The following is a 20,435-nucleotide window of genomic DNA, read 5'->3' as shown; positions in this document are numbered from 1 at the left end:
AGGGTTTATCATTGATCAGCTCATGTTCCGAGCTTCTAATTCCTCTTCTTTACCTTTAACGGTGGAAGTACAGACATCTTCAGGGGAGATAAGTGTGGTCAAAGTTCTCCTGACAAAGTTCTAACCAGAGAAAAGTTACCGAGGCCCAAAACGTCCATTTGGTTCCAGACGGCTTCTTCTCTGCGTCGCTCTCCACGTTTTCCAAAGCTCTTCAGTCTGTGTTATGAATATATTCATAACACAGCACATATTCTCTTCACTGCCAATGTGTCTGTTGGTTATTAAGAGTTTCAAAGACACAAGAATTAGAATCTAGAAAGAAACACTGACTGCAATCTTTTAATAACCAACTACTTTGTGTTGCTTTAATAGGAAACAAATAAGATTAATATTCTCGGTGAAATTCAGTCCATGTCTTGATGTGGCAGATATTGTGATGAATAAAATGTCCTCATAATTAGGATAAGAAGAAAAAACGTCTGCAGCATAGACTGTAAATAAAGATGGACGACATGACACTTCCCAAAAGTGAAGCCAAAACGCCTCATTGCCCCCTGGTGGCTAGAAAAGTCATACAGGGGGATACATGCAGTGTTAGAAGATAATAATAAAAAAATATTAATCCCAATTTTAAGGTACCTGAGAGTGAATTGCTTTAAATTGACGCACATCTTTTACAATTAAAGGTTCTTCTGGACCAGTTGTGTCTGCATCTGCACTTTCTTGTTTCCAAACTGTTCGTACGCATGGTTTTGGCGAACATGCGCACATTCTCCCGTCAAGTTTGTTTTTATAGATCCCAACTTTTGGGGCGAGAGGTGGCGTTGGCGTCTTCCAGACCCCGTGAGGCCCCTGGTGTCATTTGAAACATCTCATTATGAAAAGGGTTCCTTCAAAGCATCCATGCTCCTCGCTGCTTCCTCCGGTTAAAGTTGCAGGATTCAATAGTTGTGGAGATATTGCAAAGCATTTCAAATTTGAATCTTATTTGTTTTTCTTGAAGAGCCAGTGTCGTCTGTGGCATATACACATCGTCCGTAATTCCACCGTTCATCAGACGTGTAAATTCCGATGTTCGTCAGTATATTATTTTCACATACTCTGATTTTACAAACTTTTACTGGCCTCGTCCTTGTGATGTACAGCTGATCGTCCTTCTCTCTCCTCTCTGTTGTGTTGTGGTACCTCCTCGCTTCCCTCCCCGTCGTCCGACACACGTCAGAGCAAACAGCTGCACGACGAGCTCCCTCCGTAGAAAAACAAGTTTCCTGTCCTCATCGCTGAATCAGACTCAGTCTCACTATTCAATTGCAGATGTAAGACCTGTTTATTCATCTCCGCCCACACTACAACCTGCCTTCACACTCCACTGCAGTCTTTCATTCTCCTCCTCCTCCTGCAGACTGGCCTCTCATTGCCCAGTACGCCCACACACACACACACACACACACACACACACACACACACACACACAATCACACACACACACACACACGCACACACACACACACATCACACACCACACTTCTCTGCGTTTTTGCTCTTTTGTGTTCATTATCCGTGTTTGTATCACTTTTCGTGTCCCTGGTTTAAAAAGAAAAAGCTTCTTAATACAACTCGCTGTCACTCGTAATCCCTGCATGAATTGAAAATCCTCTTTTTTTCCTATTGGTCAATCGTCACATCGGGCTGTAAATATTGACGAAACGTCAAACAGACGATGAGTCGCTGCCGCGTCACCGCTGCAGTGAAATCAATTCCGGTTCATATCTTAACAGTTTGTGTCGGTGCTGTCGAGTCTCGGACAGATAGACGATAAATTCAATAAAAACAATAAATAAAAAAGTGTTTTGTGTTTGTGTGGAGGTTGTGCATCTACGGCTTCGAGTTATAGATCAACGTTTTGTGAGAAGCTCTTTCTTCTTAGTGACGAGACAGAGACCAGAGGATGAATTAAATCAGCGTTGAGGCCTTTGCACATCAACAGCGACACAGGAAGCTGTGAATTCTTCAGGGGTGGAACTTTGATGCGTGTGATTATTATGCTCGATCGTAGCTTCAACTCATCTTCTTTAAAGACAAAAACAACTGGCAGCAACGGATACAGACAAATATAGTTAATAAATCGACCAATAGACTTTATATGAAACTTAAATACAAGAGGAAGTCGTCAAAATGTGACATCATCAACAACACACGTTCTGATTGGTTGGACGTGTACGTGTCGTAAAGTGAAACCTTAGTAAAATCGACTTGAGTCAGCAAAAATAAAAGCAGCAACATCTGTCGCTGATGTGAAAACTTGATAAGTTTGAACAATAACAATTAAGTGCAAATGAATTGCATGGAAAACAGCGATTAGCTTAGCTTAGCATAAAGTCTGTCGGTGATACCTCGCCTGGGTCAACTTCACAAACACACTAACACACATCGAAAGCTCTTCAATCAACAGGCTGTGTCTGCTTTTTGTGTAACGTGCACATTTTCTGTCTTTTGTCTTGTTTCCTTTGCAAACATCCAACGTTCTTCTTCTCTTTCTCCTCCCTCTTATTCTTTTTGCATGCTCCTCGCCGTCTCTGTGTGTCGCTGCTTTATTGTTTTGCTGGATGAAAAAAAAAACCCCCCAGCTTCCTGTCCCCAGATACAAGAAGGTAAGAAATGAGCTCAAATCCCAGCCAGTCCCCGGCATCAGTAGTCTCCTCCACCCACAGTCCAGACCCAGTGAACCCTGATCGAAACCATCGCCGACCCCAGTTAACCCCCGAGCTCCCTGTCGTTATCCCTGTGACGTGATTCAATTACTTTACCTCAGAAATAACATTGTTTCTTGTGAATGAGTGTTTTTATGCTTCAGCTCCGTCTCTCCGCTGCTCACGTTCTCCTCCGCCTGAACATTAGAGTCGATAATTACTCGGCAAAATAACTCAGGTGATTAAAAGCGAGGACTTTGATGAATGATGTTGACGGGAGCAGACAAGGCAAACGTGGTGATTGACTGCACTGCACAGAAAGGTCAAACAGTTTAATGATGAATTAAGCATTAACTTTATACTAATACTTTTAATTAGCTTCAGAAATCTGTTATTTGTAAAAACTCAGATTCCCCCAAAACCCGTTTTCTTCAGTTTACATGAGTGAATTTCTGCTTTTCTCAGAAAACTCAAGATTAATCTACACTTTCATAATTGATAAATTGGTTATCTACATTATACCACAACTTAAAAAGACACATTTAAATCTAATAAAAGTCTTTACTGCCCTGACGTAGTTCACAAATAGAATACAAATTCAGTCAGAGCTGCAATCATAGATGTTATAATAATAATAATAGTCTTAAATGATAATACACCATTAGAGTTGTAATGTATCTTGCAGGAAAATAACCTTCTGTTCTGTTCTATGAAGCAAATGTTCCTGTATAAGTGTCCAATGTTTGAACAGCAGCTCTGTAATAATAATAACTTTATTTGTATAAAAACTTTGATTCGGACGTTTACCATTTCTGATTTGGATTGTGGGGATTTTTTCTCTTGCTACTGGGAAATATCTCTGGTTGATTTTTACCTCTGACTCTGACACAAGCATCAGGTCAATAACAAGCAGGTTATTAAACCTTCTGATTGTTGTTTGAATGGTTGTTTAGTTTTTCCTTGAATCAGCCTCTTCCACCGAATCGATGGGACGTGACCAACGACCTGCGTGGCCTTGAGACTCGTGTGTCCCAGCGTGACCCGGCACCTCCGACCGTCTCCTCCTCCTTAACCACCCCCATCATCAGCGTTGACATTTATTGGTGATGAATGGGACCCGACTGCCGGCTCTCAACACTGTCGACTTCCATCACTCCGGGATCGGCTGGAGTAGCCTTGACCCCGGGGCCCCTCCGCCGATCCCTGGAGGCCCCCGCAGCGTTAACCCCTCCTTAAACACGACCGCAGGCCGGCTCCCCGGGGACGAGATCGATGCCTCGTCTCATCCGTCCTGTTATCTGCTGCTGCCGGTGATTGATGCCTCCTCCACCTGCGGGTGAGCAGGCCAGTCAGATATGCTAATGAAGACATATGCTGTGGCTGATGATGGCGCGGCGGAAAATAAACCCGTGTGATGATGGAGGGTTTAGAAAACAGACGTCAACAGTCTTCGCTGAGAATAAACTGCGTCTGCTGAGGCTCCAGGTTCTGATAAGATGACACTTTATTGATTTATGTAATGAAATTATTTCAGGAGAAGACCAGAGGCAAACAAAAGATAGAATTGATGCACGTAAATAAGAAAACAAACCAGGACGACACTGAACCTCCACCGAGGCTCAACAATCCTCCATCAAGTTCTTATAGTAGAAATATAAAGGAGGAAAAAAGGAAGTGGTCTGATAAACTTAATCATTTGTCACAGAATAAAGACTTAAACAGTAACCAGGAATCTCCTCATGAGAAATAAACTCAGCACAGTTTTATATAGCAATGCAAAATTGCAGTAATATGTCAACTAGAAAGGAAAAGTTGTAGAACAAGTGATTTCAAGCAATCTGGAGTTTTGCTAATCAGAAATCTGCCATTAGGACACGATGAAGAACATCCCCTTGTACATTTGAAGGTCTTCTGTAAACCACTGGCCTCCATTCACCAGCATCTCCCAGTCCGGGTCCTGCTCCTGATGACCACTCCTGGTCAGTGGAGTAGACCCTCTCTGTCCCTGTTCCCCTTCTCGGACAAAAGATGTCTTTTAAATGTCCGTATATTAAAAACATCAAACCTCAATATGCAAGTTACAGAAGTTATCTGAAGTATCTATCTACGGGTCCGTCTCTAACATCTCTAACATCTCTAACATCATAACAACAGTTATGATGTTAGAGATGTTAGAGACGGACCCGTTTGCAGAATCTTGCCTCCAGGTTTCATTCCTGCTGCAGAAACCTTTTCATCTGTCTCTGTGGTCCGAGCTCGCAAAACGCAGAACTTCATACGATTTAGATTTAAGCCAACTTTCTGTGATGTGGTCTTATATCACGTTTACCAAGGTGCATGTTTGCAGGATTTAAACGCGATTTTATTTCTATTTCTTCATCACACCATTGATATTGCAACTGCAGCTCCGACCCCACACGACCCCGACGTGCCCCAGCACGGCGAGCACCAGCCCCACTTCCTCCGAGAGACGTTAGAAAGGAAGCCGATAATTCCCAAAAGGGAGCTCGACTTCATTTCACAGCATTTACGGGCCTGTTATTCAGCCGAGCTGTTGGGAGCGAGTGTGTGCGGGCACACTGATGCATGTTACCCATCTGCCTTTTCGCCGTGGTCATTCTTCCTCCAACCCTCGGTAATTATGATCAAGCGAGTATTCACAGGCAGCGCGCGCAATCAGCTGCGTGACACAGCTGTCTGCTCATCCCAATCTAACCCCCACATAATGTGCCTCCGCTTAAATCACAGCTCAGGTGGTCGCCCGGAGGCAACAATAGGGGAAGATGAAGACGGCACATTAACCTCTCCAATCAGCTCTCATGGTGCCGTCTCAATAACCGTGTGTGGAAAACACACAGTCGAGAAGGACCTAACGTTTCAACACCCAGAAGTGAAATCAGAGTCAGGGGGCGGATTCACAGGCTCATGGTTTATGTTTACACGTGGAAAAAGATCAAACATGTTCTATACAGATGGATATTTCACGTGTTTGCTTCACCGGGCTGCTCCTCTTATAGGGGAAGAGGAAATAAGAAACAAGATTGACGAGGACAGGTCCCGGCTGGTCCTGCAGAGATCTTGGGGGTTTGCTTTATAACCTGATTTCCCCCCCCGAGCTGCAGACAGCAGATTCCCTCCGCCTCGCAGGTTTGTTTGGATATTCGCTGGTGAGCGTCGTGTGTCTCAGTGAAGCAGCGAGGACACAAACACGTCTCCGTGCGTGTAACTTTGACTCAAATTAACAATATGCAACTTCAAATTAGTTTACCGGTTCACTGACTTTAATATAAAAGATAAAAAAAACATTTTTACTGAAGTCGTGTAATTTTTAATCTGTAAAACACTCAAGATAAAAAAGAAAAAGAAAGTTTATAAGAGCTCAAGTTTGAGACCAGGACCCATGAATGTGCAGGAAGCATGAACCTGATCTTTAAATACCAGGAAATTAGTCTAAGATTTAAATATGTTTGACGGTTCAGTGACTTGGAATCAGGTAAAAACGTTTCCTCTGTCATTCCTCACCCTGAACATCCTTTTGGAAAGGACCTACACACTTTCACATATATCACAGGAAGCATCAAACAATAGAAGAAGAAGAAGAAGAAGAAGAAGAAGAAGAAGAAGAAGAAGAAGAAGAAGAAGAAGAAGAAGAAGAAGAAGAAGAAGAAGAAGAAGAAGAAGAAGAAGAAGAAGGAGAATTGGTTGTAGTCTTCGCCTCAGACGATTTAATGTCTGGACGACGAGGACGTTTCATTTTAATGGTAAAAGCTCATTTCAACCCACCGGCTACTCACAACTTTGCCATCAGCACAAAACTTGACAGACACGTCTCTTGTGAGAAATCGTTCTTTTTCCCCACTTGTTCTCTGAAGACGCACAGAATGAGAAATGAAAAGCCTTTGGCAAAATCTAAATGCAAATGTAATGATGATAAAAGAAAAATGGGTTAGACTTGAAACATTTTTTTTTTGTTTCCACTGCATTTGGCAGTTTGGTGATAATGAATGAATTAATGTCGGGTGAACAAAGCACAGGACTGTGACCTCGGACTTCAGGGTCACCCCCCCATCACCCCCACTGAAGTGAGGCTCAGGCAACAAAACACCTTGATTAAGGTCACAGGAAGGTCGTGTGTTTAAATAATCATGTTTTATCTCAAGTCACTGAACTTTTTCTCTTTTAAACCAGGTCATGAACCGGTGAACTGCAGCAGAGAAAGTATCATTAAGTCAAATCATTTCTTTGTGGACACGTTTATCAGAGGCAGCTCGAGAAATGATAATAATGATAAGGTGTATTTGTATTGCACCTTTCTGAACAATAGTAATTCAAATTCACACAGAGGTGAAAGCATGTTTTAAGAAGGCAGTGACCGATGTAAGCTGTAGGAAGCTGGATCCTTGGGAGGCTGATTGTGTCACAGCGCTGCGACCAGGCTGTTCCTTTTCACAGGATTCTACAAACGTGGTCGAAAAGTGCATCCTTGCAACACTGCCCGAGCAACAAAGGTGCATCCCTCTCGGGTCGACATATCCCAGGATTCAATGCACGCCAGTAATGAAGCTAATGAGTTAGCTACCCAGGTGTCTGAGGCGCAGGAAGTGCGTTAATAGTTTTAAGTATGTGTACATGTCTGCATCATGGCTGCCTCAGGTGTCTTGAATCCGCGCACGTCCTTAGAAATAAAACTACATGTCTGCAAGATTCAATGCACATGTGAAAATAGAAGTTCTGTAGAGTTCCCTCTAGTGGAAGTGTGTGAACAATTACGCTTACGACATATAACGAAGTCGACTGCGACGCTAAACGACAAGTTTATCTCCGACCTGAAGCCTTAAAACGAAACAGGAGGTCAAAGCAGCGACGGCAGAATCTGTGTTGTACGGTCACGTTTTCCTGAACCAGTGAAAACAGCAGGATTTTGGACTATTTGAAGAAGAGTATGTGTGTTGTGTGTTGTGTGTGTGTTGTGTGTGTGTGTGTGCAGACGGGATCTGAAGCAGCCCCGTCTTCTTGTTAGTGACACAGCCTGAGTGTGTCATTTTGCTGCCAGTAATTCCTGCTGAGTGCCGGGCTTTGAGCCGAGCTCTTCTATTAAGCCTGATAATTGCGCTCGAACAGACTTCATATTTGTTTTGTTTTCCTCTTTTTGATCCATTAAAGGAAGGAAAAAAAAAAAAAAGACAGAGAACGAAGACGGAACAATTAAAATAATGGCCTGAGGCTGATAATACAGGATTTTCTCTTTCTGAGTAATGGCTTTTTTCTGTGATGTTGAATCGCATTACTGTGGCAGATTAGAAATTAAATCTGTGTATTGAAAGATCAGAAAGGTTTTTAAGCCTCATAATCATTCACGCTGTACATTAATATGCTGAATCTGGTTTGTTTTGCAGGATGTCTAATTTAACTGTGTGTTACTCTCTTTAGAAAACAGTAAGATAAGTAAATAGTAGTTAATAAGTAAAAGCAAAACTCCTGTCCGTCGAGAATCAAGACTGAACATTTTTCCCCCGGTCACACGAGGTGAAATCAGCCGAGTCTCAGATCAGTTCAGACACGAAGATCAACTCGCGTTCAGGAAATGTGTCTGTTTTTCTGTCGGATTATAAAAAGACTGCGGAGAAAATATTTTATTGTTGTTGTTGTTGAAAAAACATTTACATATTCCTCACGTTTCTTTTTAAGCCTCCTACCTTTTCTACACGTCCCCCTTTCATATTCTTCTTCTGCACTCGACGCCCACTGACTCACACTCCCCCCCCATCTCCCGTCTAAGTGTCTGATATTCATTGTGTTATTTATTTCTGTTAATAAAGACGGAGGAGTAAAGGAAAGAAAGACAACTTTACAAACTTTGAGTTGTGGGATTTTAAAGAAGTATTCATCCATCCCTCCATTTCCTGCTGCTTCTCCGGGCCAGTAACTTTCCCAGCTTCTCCCGGAGCATCCTGAGGCTCCAGGTTGAAGTTGCCCTGGAGGCGTCCTGAGCAGAGACTGGAACCATGAGATGGGGAAGGAGGAGAGGATGTTCGTGTTATTCTGTAAATTAGCAGATTCTCATGAAATTTGCATGGTCTAACCAGATAAACGTGTCGTGAAGGAGCCGTCCAATAAGAAGATACCGGAACCTCTGACTCATTTCAACGCAAAGGAGCAAAAGTATTAAATCACAAGTTTTAATCGAACTAATACAAATTCTTGCTAATTCAAATTTAGTGATATTCATGTTTTCTGAAATTCTCCTACCTAATAAATGAAAGAAAATCATTTTCTCATGAAACTAAAAGCGAGGCTGAATTCCCTGTTTGCTCTGAAGCCGTCAGCGTCAGCGGCTCAAATCTTCCTTCGCCGTTTCTCTCCAAATCTCTTCGGGAGGTTTCGCCGAGCGCCCACACGCTTTGTTTGATTTGCTCATCGTATGCGTGACCTTCGCACACTGTGTCCTTGTGGATTTGCTCTTGTAAAGAATATTAAAATGTTAAAACCTCTTTATTAAAGTCAGAGTTACTCTGTGCTGCACTGAACCAGAGGCTGTAAATTAAGATGGACGACGCGTCTCCGTTTCCTTCTGTTGTACTGAAATAAAATAGATATACGGCTGCTGCCATCTTGCTCTAATGACGTAGTTTGAAGCCAAGTCTGTGCAGCAGTGATCACAGAGCTGCAGCAGTGAGGTCATGACCCTGTTTCAACTACTTCAAACTAAACTTACTGCACAAAGTAGAACTTGAACATACATCAGTGTGATGAGAACGACCTGAAAGGACAGAAACCACCTCTGAGGGGAAAGAACGGGCACTTTGAATTTTAAGTTTGGTTCATGTCCCGTCCACTAACGTGGAGGAGGCCGATACTGCAGACAGCCACCAGGAGGCGCTGCAGAAGATTGTCATTCATCTTTACGTACAGTCTTCATACTGAACCTCTCATCACTTAGAGCCTTCTGGAGTTGAACCAGCGACCTCAGGGTGTATGTGAGAATCAGGTTCACCCCAACAAATAAACACTTTTTACTAGACAGATTGTCATTGAATTTTCTTTGGTTAAAAGTGGTTGACTCTAAATTCCCTGTGGGTTTGAATGTGAGTGTCTCTGTGTGTTGGCTCTACGCTGCCGACCTGTGGCTGCACCCAGCCTCTCGCCCAATGTCCGCTGGGATTCGCTCCTCAACGGATTTAGACATATAAATCATGGATGGATGGTTAATGGTTGTTGCAGATGATAAATCAACAAATTAACGCCTAATATTCTCTTATTCCTAATGAATAAAACGCTTCTCTCTCTTTCTCCTCCAGGGGCTCAAGCCGATGGACCACAATGGGCTCTCAGACCCGTACGTCAAGCTGCACCTGCTGCCCGGTGCCAGTAAGGTACGTACCATGTTAATTAACATTAAACCTAATGACCTATCTTCCTCACTCCTAAAGGAATCAAATCAACGCATCTCCCAAAGTATTATGAACAAATATGAGCACTAAGGTCCATTCGGCTTCCTGCCTGCTGCTGTTTCAGTCCCTTGTTGGAGTTTTCTTTGCAGTCTTGAGTTTTCAGGAACACACACAGTCTGTTTAACTCCGATCCCTCGTGAGAAGAAAGCTAATATATCGACCTCATGATTCAGGGAGCACCACAGTGTGGATATTTCAGTGCATCAGCGCTATACGTCAATGAGAACAACACTAAGCAGAGTGACCCGCAGTAAAAGCTTCCCGATGTTGTGCTTCACATGGGAGAACATTGCCTCTTTCCACGATGCTGCGATCCTTTGGCTCGATGTCGCGAATGGACGCACTCGAAGAGACATAACGTACGATGTGTCGTTTAAGAGCCACTACAGCTCTCTGCACCTCAGCCTGTACGATCACATCACACACACACACACACACACAGACACACACATACAGAGACACACACACATACATGAAGTAAAGATGGAGCCCGAGATGAGTCACTGTGCTTGTTTTGTAAGAGACAGTGGATTCTTTAATTTGATGGCTCGAGGTTAATTTAATCCTTTCATTAAAATCTAATGCAGATCCTGTGAATGAGTTTATTCCACAAAAGCAGCTCAGTGAGAGCTGAAGCTGTGTGATTATCCTTCTACCTGACTCACACCTGCCTTTCTTAAAAAAAAAAAGCTTTTCACACTCGTCTCATTTGTTCTTCGGATGTGAACTTTGTGATTGTTGTCCGTGTCTGCAGAACTTTTTACTTTGACTTCAGATCAAGTTTCCGTGTGTAGCTACGTCTGACAGATGTGTGAAAGGTTGAAGATGTTTACACCAGATATTCACACCACTCCGTAGTTTTCGATTTCCTAAAATGGAGAATTCTGGAAATGCCACCAAACCTGTCGAGCAAACTGAGACGACGGTGCAGTCACCAACACTCACTTCCTGTTTGGTTGTTGTCAGTCATGAGTCGACCACAACTGGTGAAGACAATGCATCGCTCCAAGAAAATAAATCCCAGCTCTTAATTGTCACCATTGTTGTTCCTAGTTCGTAGTATTTTCTGTAACTAAGCAACCAACTGCAGAGTAGAATCTACATCCTGTTTACGCACAGGACAAGTGCACGTGAACGGTCTGGACGGAGATCGTTTTAGTCTTTAAAACCAGTTGCTAATTACCATGTATATTAACAGAATCCAGCTGTTAGTCAGTAGAATTAAACAGGAGACACATTTTCTGTGGATGTAAAATGTTCTGCAAAGTTGAAAAGCCAAAAGTCTGTGGTAAAGGAAACTAAGTGTTTTTAGACAGAGGCTGAAAAGAGGAGCTGCAGCGTTGGACAGTCTGAGGACAGTGACGTGTTCACTGAACATTAGAGCATGTGAACCTTTTCGTGTTATAACACAAATCAAAATATGAATATATCCCCTTTAAGATATTTCTCTAGAGGCACAAAGGGATGGATGAACAGACAGTCGAAAGCGAATGATGCAGAAGTTTTGAGAAACTGTAGCGCATGAGGAGAAGACATCAGAGCAATGATCATTTATCATCACGAGACACAAACAAAACAAGACATTCACTTGGAGAACTAGTGAGAATGTTGTGTATGAGACTAACGGTGCATTTCTTTTCTATATGTTCCGGTTGTCATGACGATGGCTGAGGGAGCCCTGCAGAGCTGATAACTTGTTGGTTTCACCCTAAAAAATCCAGACAAAACTTGACTTGTCTCTGTTGTTTGAATAAACAGGACGTGAGAGATGCACAGTAACGTCCTCGTCACATCACTCGGTCACAGGCCGAGGCTTTTCTCAATCTCTGCCCCTCTGAATAAACTCCTCCATCTCTGCAGACAGATGGAAACACTCGTCACGTCTGCTGTGCATATGCCGTCCTTTATTGTCGGCCACGCCACTCGGCCCGCTGTGTGCACAGCCAGACAATATTGAGCAGTCGACGTACAAAACACAGTGTTAATAACATTCTCACTCTCTCCATATCTGACTGGAATAGATTACTGACCGCTTTGTGTGTGCAGACGGAGACGGTGCTTTGTCGCGACACGTGTTTTCCCAGCATCTTAAAAAAAATTGACTAATTAGTGGCGGTGCAAAGATAGAGTCGTGATTAATACCATGAGAATGTGCAATTAGCCGTTCAGAAAGCGAGGAAGCCCCGGGCCCGATGACGGCAATGAAACTGTCGCACAATAATTGTCACACAACAAGTGTGAATAGGCCAATAAAAATAACAGTCTGTCTGCTGTGCGTTTGTTTTATTGCACAGCTCCTCCCGTTTTAATCACTCCGGTTAGAGAGATGAAATCTGCCAAGTGTTGATATCATCCGTGATAAAAATCCGTCCAACACATTTGGTCCAGAGCGAGATTCCTCACCCTGAGGCTGATACACATGATTCGATGCTTCCTGCGAGATCTGAGTGTTTATAACAAAAACAACTGCAAGACTATGAGCTTCCACCTGTCTTCATTCAAGAGAGTGTATTTGTATTGATTTCATGCTCATACTTTGTAATGCTTTCACCCTACGCTTGCACTCGAAGGCCCACTGCTTGTGCTCAAACTGTTTGCTTGCGCTCATATATTCTTTAAGATTCCCGTGTATACTTAAAATTCCTGCTCTCAAGAAAGACCACGCTCCTGAATCAAGACAGGGAATAAACTAATGTAAAAGTTGGTTATGATTGTTTAATATGAGAAAACACGAGGAACAAGTGATTCTTAGAAGAACCTGTTGAAAAAACCATGTCCACAAACTGAGTTGTTCTGGCCTGAGGTAAAAAAATCTCTATAGAACCATTAAAAAACGTAAATGACACGTAACTACATGAGGCGTGATTCACCCCCATTTGCTCTAAATGGAAATGTTGTTTCATTTTTCAACAGATTAGTTTGTTGCCTTCACGATAACAACCATGATGTTATTGTTAGTGATTAGTGAAGATGATGTCATCATTCTGCAATAAAACATCCGTCCCCCCCCCCCGCTGAGGTCTAACGCTCACTGATGAAGACGTTCTTCATTCCGTGAACAAACAAGAATGAAAAAACAATAAAGTGAGGTTTTAAGGGAGATTTAAAACAGCGACCCTGTTCTTTATGATCAAAGGGAGGATCTCAGATTTGGCAAAGGAAAAAATAAAAAACCTTCGCACAGAACGAGGGTTGTAGATTCTGACCATGTGGGTTATCTGTGTCGAAATCATCGAGAACCATCAATTGCAAAGCACCTCTCTCCCAGGGCGAAGTCACAAAGAGCTTCACGTAAATAGAATAACGCCATAAAAAAAAAGTAGTAAACAATAAATATATGCAACAGAAAGATGGTGAAAGGAAAAACATGCAACTCAAGGACAATAAAAATGCACAAAGTAAGAAAAAGGCCAATTTGAGTTAATGAGTTCATTTGTCTTTTAAAAGCTTCAGCAGATGCTGCAGAGCCACAGTCCGGAGGAATGTGGCTCAATGGAGCCAGATGGGAAATGTTGGAAGTTTTGTACCAGAGGCTTAAAATCTAGGAAAATTATAACATGTGAGTCATATGCAGGAAAAACAAATATGTGTAAATGCTTTAATTAAACACGTTGACAGTGATTTGAAGAAAGAGTATTTTACACTGCCAACAAATCCAGGATTAGGGTTAGTTGGTAAATTCAAGCTCCACTTCGAAATCACTGTCTTGCCTCTGACGCTGTGCCAAGTATGTCACGTGCACTTTTACAAAAACAACGTATGGTCCAAATTCACGTAATCATCATTGTAACAAGCCTGCGTGAACATGGATGTAAGATCCTACTGTACTGATTATTATAATTATAACTATAATCCTTTGCTGCATGTCTTCCGTCTCTTTTTACGTTTGCACAAAACTTCCAACATTTCCCTTGTCAATAAAAGTAAAAGGCTCCAAAAATATGGTCAAAAACTACTAATGATGAAATTTGAAAAGGTAAATTTGATGTAATTGATCGTACGGAGGGCGAAATTATCGTAAAAAGGCGATAATTATCATGCAAATGTCAAAGGTACGATCATTTTGTTTTAAAAGGAGCACGTGGGACGACTATTATGTCTCGTGGCCGGAAGTCACTTTAAATGAATCCTAAACTTTATGGGAAGATAATATGATGAAATTCTGCTGCTGAGACACTTTTTTAATTGTCATCCTCACCACCTTAAGGACACAGGACTTCCTGGACTGGTGCTAAACATTGGCTTTGCAGAATCATATAACACGAACATGCATTTCCTGCGGGACGCTGCCTCTTCTTTGACTTTCCAGCGTTATTACAAACATCGATTGACCATTTTCCTCAGTAGTTTGTGTGGGTGCATGGTTTTTTTCCTGGTTACTTCCTCTCGCGGCCCAGAAACGTGCAGCGATGGAGTCTCTGAATTGACTGTGAGTCTGAGTCTGAGCGTGGACGGTTGTTTCTTTATGTCAGTGAACCCGACCTTCTGTCCGATGTCAGCTGGGATTGGCTCCAGCCGTCCGTCATAGCCCAAATTTGAATCTCTACTTTGACAAGATAATTTGCTTCTCTCAGAGTTTCACCAGTGCTACCTCTTCATCCTGTGATTGGTTTGAATTCATGTGAGGGTGTTTTCTTTTCTTAATGCGACCTGCTCTGCTGCTAATCACCACCCAGCTCCTTTCAGCTTTAATTTACCGAGTGTCAGAGCAGGCGTGGATGTTTTATTTGATTGCTAAGTGCAGTAAAAGTCTCTGCGAGGACACGTTGCCTCGAGGATTCGTCTCCTGTCTGAGTGGGAGGCCTCGGCGTAAAACAAGATGCCGTCACCTTCCCCCCGCTCTCATATTTTCTCTCCGCTCGCCCTCAAAATAATCATTAGGCTCGGTCTAAGAGCCTCATTAAGACCCACTAAAGAGGTCATAAGTTCTGCTCGCGCTCTAATCAGAAGTGAAGTTTCACGCTCGGCTGCAAAGTCAGATCGAGGTTTCGTCTCCGCCGAGGCCACAATCAAACACAATGAGAGGCCTGTAATTATTCCACATTAACGTGACGTCTGCTGACGGAGGTTAGATACTGTAAAAGGATGACGGTGACACTGGAGAAAACAAAAAGCTGCAGCAAATGTAAACCTTTTATACTGAAAACCTACAACGTAAACTAAATTATATGACTGTTCTTTATTTAATGCTTGTTTTGATATCACATTTATTAACAAATGTAATAAAAAAAATCTTCATTGAGGTGTTGAACATGACTTATAACGTGTTGAAAACGTTTTCAAGGCTAATTGTTATGTAGAGTCAACAGTTTGGGACGTCTCTACGTCATAAGATTTACAGTATTTCCCATTACAGCCGACATATATACGTCATAATATACAAAAACATATTTTACACTTCGTAAAATAACATAACGAGCTCTCTAACTTGCTGTTTGCTGCGTGTTCCCTCCGGCTGCTACCTCGTGCTTGGTCCATAAAGTTTTTATGATCCCCGCCAACAGTCAAACCTCGTTATTACAGCTGCAGTCGTAGCATCAAGGCATCAACGCAGTTCAGAAACTGCAGCGTGTGCTCCTGCAGCTCATTGGTTCCCCCTGCACAAATCATTCCCTCCTCATGTTCTGCAGGTGTCAGAGCATTTAGAACAAAATCTAGTTGGAACACAGATCAACAGGTTCATGTAGAAATGGTTAAATGGTTTAAACGCAGCTTTTTGGCCTTTGCAGCCGAAATGACTTGTGACACCAGTTGCTCTTCTTCCTCCGTCTGTGAGGAGGAGGCGGCGGCGGTGGCGAGTTATTTCACCTTTAATGCCGCTCACACTTGCAGAATAGGACCCCCCGCTGCTGCAGATTCCCTCCTTATCTGCTTAATTCACTGGCTCCTCCAGCTCAGTGAGAAACGACCGCCTGTCACTCTGACGTCTTGTCGTTTCACTGATCTGGACCAGTTAAGGCTTTGCAACCCTTTAATTAAACCCTTGTTGGGCTCCATACCTTCAGGTCGGCCCGCCTCATTGTTATTTATTGACGTCCCTGCCCACAAGTCACTTTTATCTGACGCCGCGGTAATTCAGCTGATGGCTTCTTGTGTTTCTCGCCATCCTGCCAACAATCCACTTAGAACCTGACGACGGTCGGTAGAGGAAGAGGAAGAGGAAGAAGCTTCAGACAGTGATGGAGGATTTAAATGGAGAAATGTCACATCTTGACTCATTTGTGGGGACATTTCAGGACTAATCGTGTGTTTTTAAGTCTGTTTTCTCTGCTGCTTTGCAGAGAAGGACTTTTTATATTCACCACAGAAATGTTGTTTGATCATTTACTCGTGCCAAATTCTCTTTAAAATTAAATAAACATTAAATACAAGTTGGGATTTAAAAGGTTATTGTGTAATTAATATGTACATTTTCCTATTTTAAGGAAAATGTTAATTTATGATGAATAAATGTGTTTAATCTTTGTATTATTTAGTAATAACCCTGCACACGTAGCTGGAAGCTGGTATTGTTTTTGTGTGTGTGTGTGTGTGTGTGTGGCTGTGTGTGTGTGTGTGTCTGTGTACAAAATAACTCAACAAAACATGATTACATTTAGACCAAACTTGGTGTGAGTGTAACTTGGGAGTTTATCTCCAGTTGATTCACATTTGGAGCTGATCGGACAAATGTCCAGGTTGATTTATATATACTCTTATAATATCACCTGATAAGTGATGTGTCATGAAGGCACCAGATAAATTATGTGTTTTCCTAATGTATCAATTTGAGATGTCTATAAGGATGAAGGTCCATGAAGATGAATCAACGCTGCAAAGGTTAAGTGCCACGTCCTCAGATCTATAAAGTGCAGCTTCCCTTGACCGAGTTAAGAGTTGTTACTTAACTTCGACCTTGTTACCATCTCTCTGTCACTTCTTTATAGATGGCTAAGTGAAACAAGGGAGTTTATTTTCTTAATCCCGTCTGCAAAGCTGTGATTGTGACTCTGAAAGCAGAGATATTCAGAACATTATTAATATTTCCAAGTTGCTCCTCTTGGCAGATTGAGGGTTTGAGTGGATGAAGGTGATGTGGACTGGAGTTCATGGAGTTGATGGAGTTCATGGAGGATCATGGAGTTCATGTAGATTCTGTTTCAGAGATATTTTATTCCAACAAGAGAAGGAAGGAAGAAAATAAATGAATGATAATTGAAATGCAGCCAAGATTCAAATTCAGGTGTTAAATTAAATTATAGAATAAAATCTGGTATTTGCATTTTTATACAAAGCGCACAGTGTGTGTGTGTGTTAGTGAGTGTGTGTGTGTGTGTTAGTGAGTGTGTGTTTGTGTGTGTGTGTGTGTGTTCGTGTGTGTGTGTGTGTGATCAACTTCCTTCCTGTGGGAAACAACCACTGATTGAGGCAGAAACAATCAGATGTTTATTACGTGGAACGCTGCTATCGGACCTGCAAAATAATCACACCAGCTAATTGATTAAATTCATCAGGCTCACATGTCCTCGCCCACGACTCACACAACTGAACCACCGTCCCCGTCTCGTTCTGTTCGGCGTCTCAGAGGATTCACCCAGAACAAGGTTCCTCTGATGAACCTGCAGCTCGTCTCGGTCACTTTCAGTTTATACACATCTGTAGGTGTAAGTCAGTGGAAATGCTACAGACTGATATGATGCTTATCAAACCACCCAGTGACTCCCAGTGGTTCCTTCAGACTTTCCAGTTTAGTCTGATACGAGATATCAGGTGTGAACGGTTCCTCAGAACACGGTCCAGACCAACGCACCAGAAAACGAGATCAAACTGAACCATGGTTCTTTTCCTGTGCAGTGTGGAAACTCTTTTTAGGATAGTTGGAACTTTTAGACCTGTAATTGCAGGAAGTTGAGTCAGAACTAAAGAATAGAAGAAGAAGAAGAAGAAGAAGTGGCTGCAGTCTTCACCTCTGATGATGTAACGTTTGTACGATGATAAAAACACGTTGATGTCACAGAGGCAACGTGAAACCAGAACTGATCAGATCAAATGGAAACAATGGAACAAACAAATGAAGCTTGTTTCCAACTTTCAGGTGTAAACAAATATCTGAAGGTTTTAGTTTGTATTAAATCTTAATCAATGCTGCCTGGCATGTTGTGTTATACATTATATATATCAAATTGTAAATGACTTAACATTTGAATTCTCTGTTTATTTGGTCCTTTTATTGTTTACATTTTTCCTGACTGAGAAGTTAAAGGTCTCTCTGAAATCAATCAATCGGATAACGAGGTGTGGACAGACTGAGCCTGAACTGAGCCACCGTCTCATCTCTCACTTTCAGAGGAGTCAACACGTCGGACTCTGTGTTGTTTTGATAATTCCTGTAAATGCAGTCCAGTGTTTACTTGTCACTCTCGGCTCTGTTCAAAATGCAGCAGTGAGCGTGTGTTTGCATTCGTTTCACCGCACGTCAACGCATCGACTCGTTCTCTGCAGGGCCCGGAGGCTCCGCAGGTTTTCACTGATGTTTGTGCAACTGGCAGCTTCTTAATGACGGTGACACCTGAGAGACGAGTTCTGAGATCCGGTCAGAGAAAGACGAGCGTCAGTCGATCGTCGCCTTCACCCGTCTCCTCTGTTTGTCTTTCAGGCAAATAAACTTCGGACCAAGACCCTGCACAACACACTCAACCCCGTGTGGAGCGAGACCCTGACCTACTACGGCATCACCGACGAGGATATGGTCCGCAAAACACTCAGGTACGGAGAGGGAGGGAGGGAGGAAATTAAAGGTATGGAAGACAAAAAGTAGAAAGGAAATGTGGGAGTGAAAGTAAAAAAGGAAAGAAATTGGAAAAATGGCAGAAAATAAAACAAGAAACCAAGTGGGGGAAATAGAGAAATAAAGAATAGGTGGCAAAACAAAGTGGAGGAAGGAAGGAAGGAGGGTAATAAGAACAATAGACGGAAAGGGAGGAAATGAAAGTGGATGAGCAAAGGAAGACAAAAAAGTTATACGAAAATGGAGGAAGGAAGGGAGGAAGGGGGAGTAGATGAAAGAAACAAAGGAAGACATTAGGGGGACGAAAGAAATTGAGGATCAGAATAAAAGAATCAAAATAAGAGGAGCTGATAGTAAGAGGAATGCAGAGGAGCGAAAGGCAAATAGGGAAATTGAAAGAAAGAAAGGAATAGAGGGAAGGATGGTTGAAATGACAAGGAAGGGAAGAAGGAAGGGAAGAAGGAGTAGTTTCGGCTGTAGTTTCTGTGGATATAGTTTTAAATGCAGTAAAAAGTTACAGTCATGAAAGTTTCTTCTCTTCTGAAATAAATGAATCCAAACATGTTTCAGACAAACGACCATTTTAACCTCCGACAGTTTTATTTCATGTTTGTGCAGAAAAACTGTTGCTGTGGTAAAAACTGCACTAATTGGCTGTCGGGGCCATTTCTAGTAAATACCAGTCATTTGTTTGGAATCGTCACACAACACGACTGACAACAACAACAACACAAAACGATCCTTAAATGTCTGAAAGTCTCACTTTGCTCCTCGACGCAGAGTGAAGTGTGGAGTGTGTGTCTGTGGGAAACAGTGAATGAAGCCTCCTCGTGTTGAAGCCTCGTACAATCATCGAACACAATTCTGTTGTGAGGTTTAATTAACTTTTCAAGAAGCTGAAGCGTTTCTCTCCAGCTCTGCTGCCAAATTGGATGTTCATCCATCCTCCATGAACAACGGCAGGCGAACGCACAAGTGCTCATCAAGTCATTAGAAAAAGAAAATTATTATTTACAATCTGATCATCAATTTCTTTATGTGTTTATTTTAAACTATTTTACCCACAGATCATGAGCCGGCAACAACGAGCTGCGTCTCACTGTCTCAGAATCACTGTTGATTTGGTGACTTCATCGGTGTGTTGACATGTGACTATAGATCTCGTTACGTTAAATGCTGATGTTGATCGGAAGCGTCTGAAAGTCGGCTCAAAATATCAGCGTTTGTTAAACACACTCAAGTTGTGATGGTCGGAGCACGAGCAGCTCTTCTGTTGTCACAGCCTCCCGCTAAAGTGACTGTTAATGTGCACGTAGCTGTTTAATGAAATAAAACGACCCTGATCTTCTGTTAACACTAATATCTTTGGATATCTCGTACATTTTGGCATCATACCGTCCAAATAACTGCACAATGAACCCATGATTAACACTACGACCGATTAAAAACAAGCAAATACCCCACGATTAAAATTCAAGATTAAAATCTAACAATACTTTGCAACACTCACATACAAAACCCACAAAT

General features: G+C 42.2%; 1 protein-coding gene across 2 annotated transcripts in view; it reads left to right on the top strand.

The window, feature by feature from the left end:
• Nucleotides 1-20,435, top strand: part of doc2b (double C2-like domains, beta) — a 99,008-nt gene that overhangs the window by 55,353 nt on the left and 23,220 nt on the right. Inside the window, exons 3-5 of one of the 2 annotated variants that reach the window (XM_035177661.2) lie at nucleotides 2,628-2,651; nucleotides 9,989-10,063; nucleotides 18,777-18,886. In XM_035177661.2, the coding sequence (XP_035033552.1) occupies nucleotides 2,628-2,651; nucleotides 9,989-10,063; nucleotides 18,777-18,886 (209 nt within the window). The remainder of the gene's footprint in view (nucleotides 1-2,627; nucleotides 2,652-9,988; nucleotides 10,064-18,776; nucleotides 18,887-20,435) is intronic. The other variant, XM_035177662.2, reaches the window with a different exon arrangement.

The sequence above is a fragment of the Hippoglossus stenolepis genome, chromosome 15, assembly GCF_022539355.2.
Source record: "Hippoglossus stenolepis isolate QCI-W04-F060 chromosome 15, HSTE1.2, whole genome shotgun sequence".
Taxonomy (NCBI): domain Eukaryota; kingdom Metazoa; phylum Chordata; class Actinopteri; order Pleuronectiformes; family Pleuronectidae; genus Hippoglossus; species Hippoglossus stenolepis.
The sequence above is the reverse complement of the archived record's forward strand: the minus strand, read 5'-3'. Positions and strand labels throughout refer to the sequence as shown.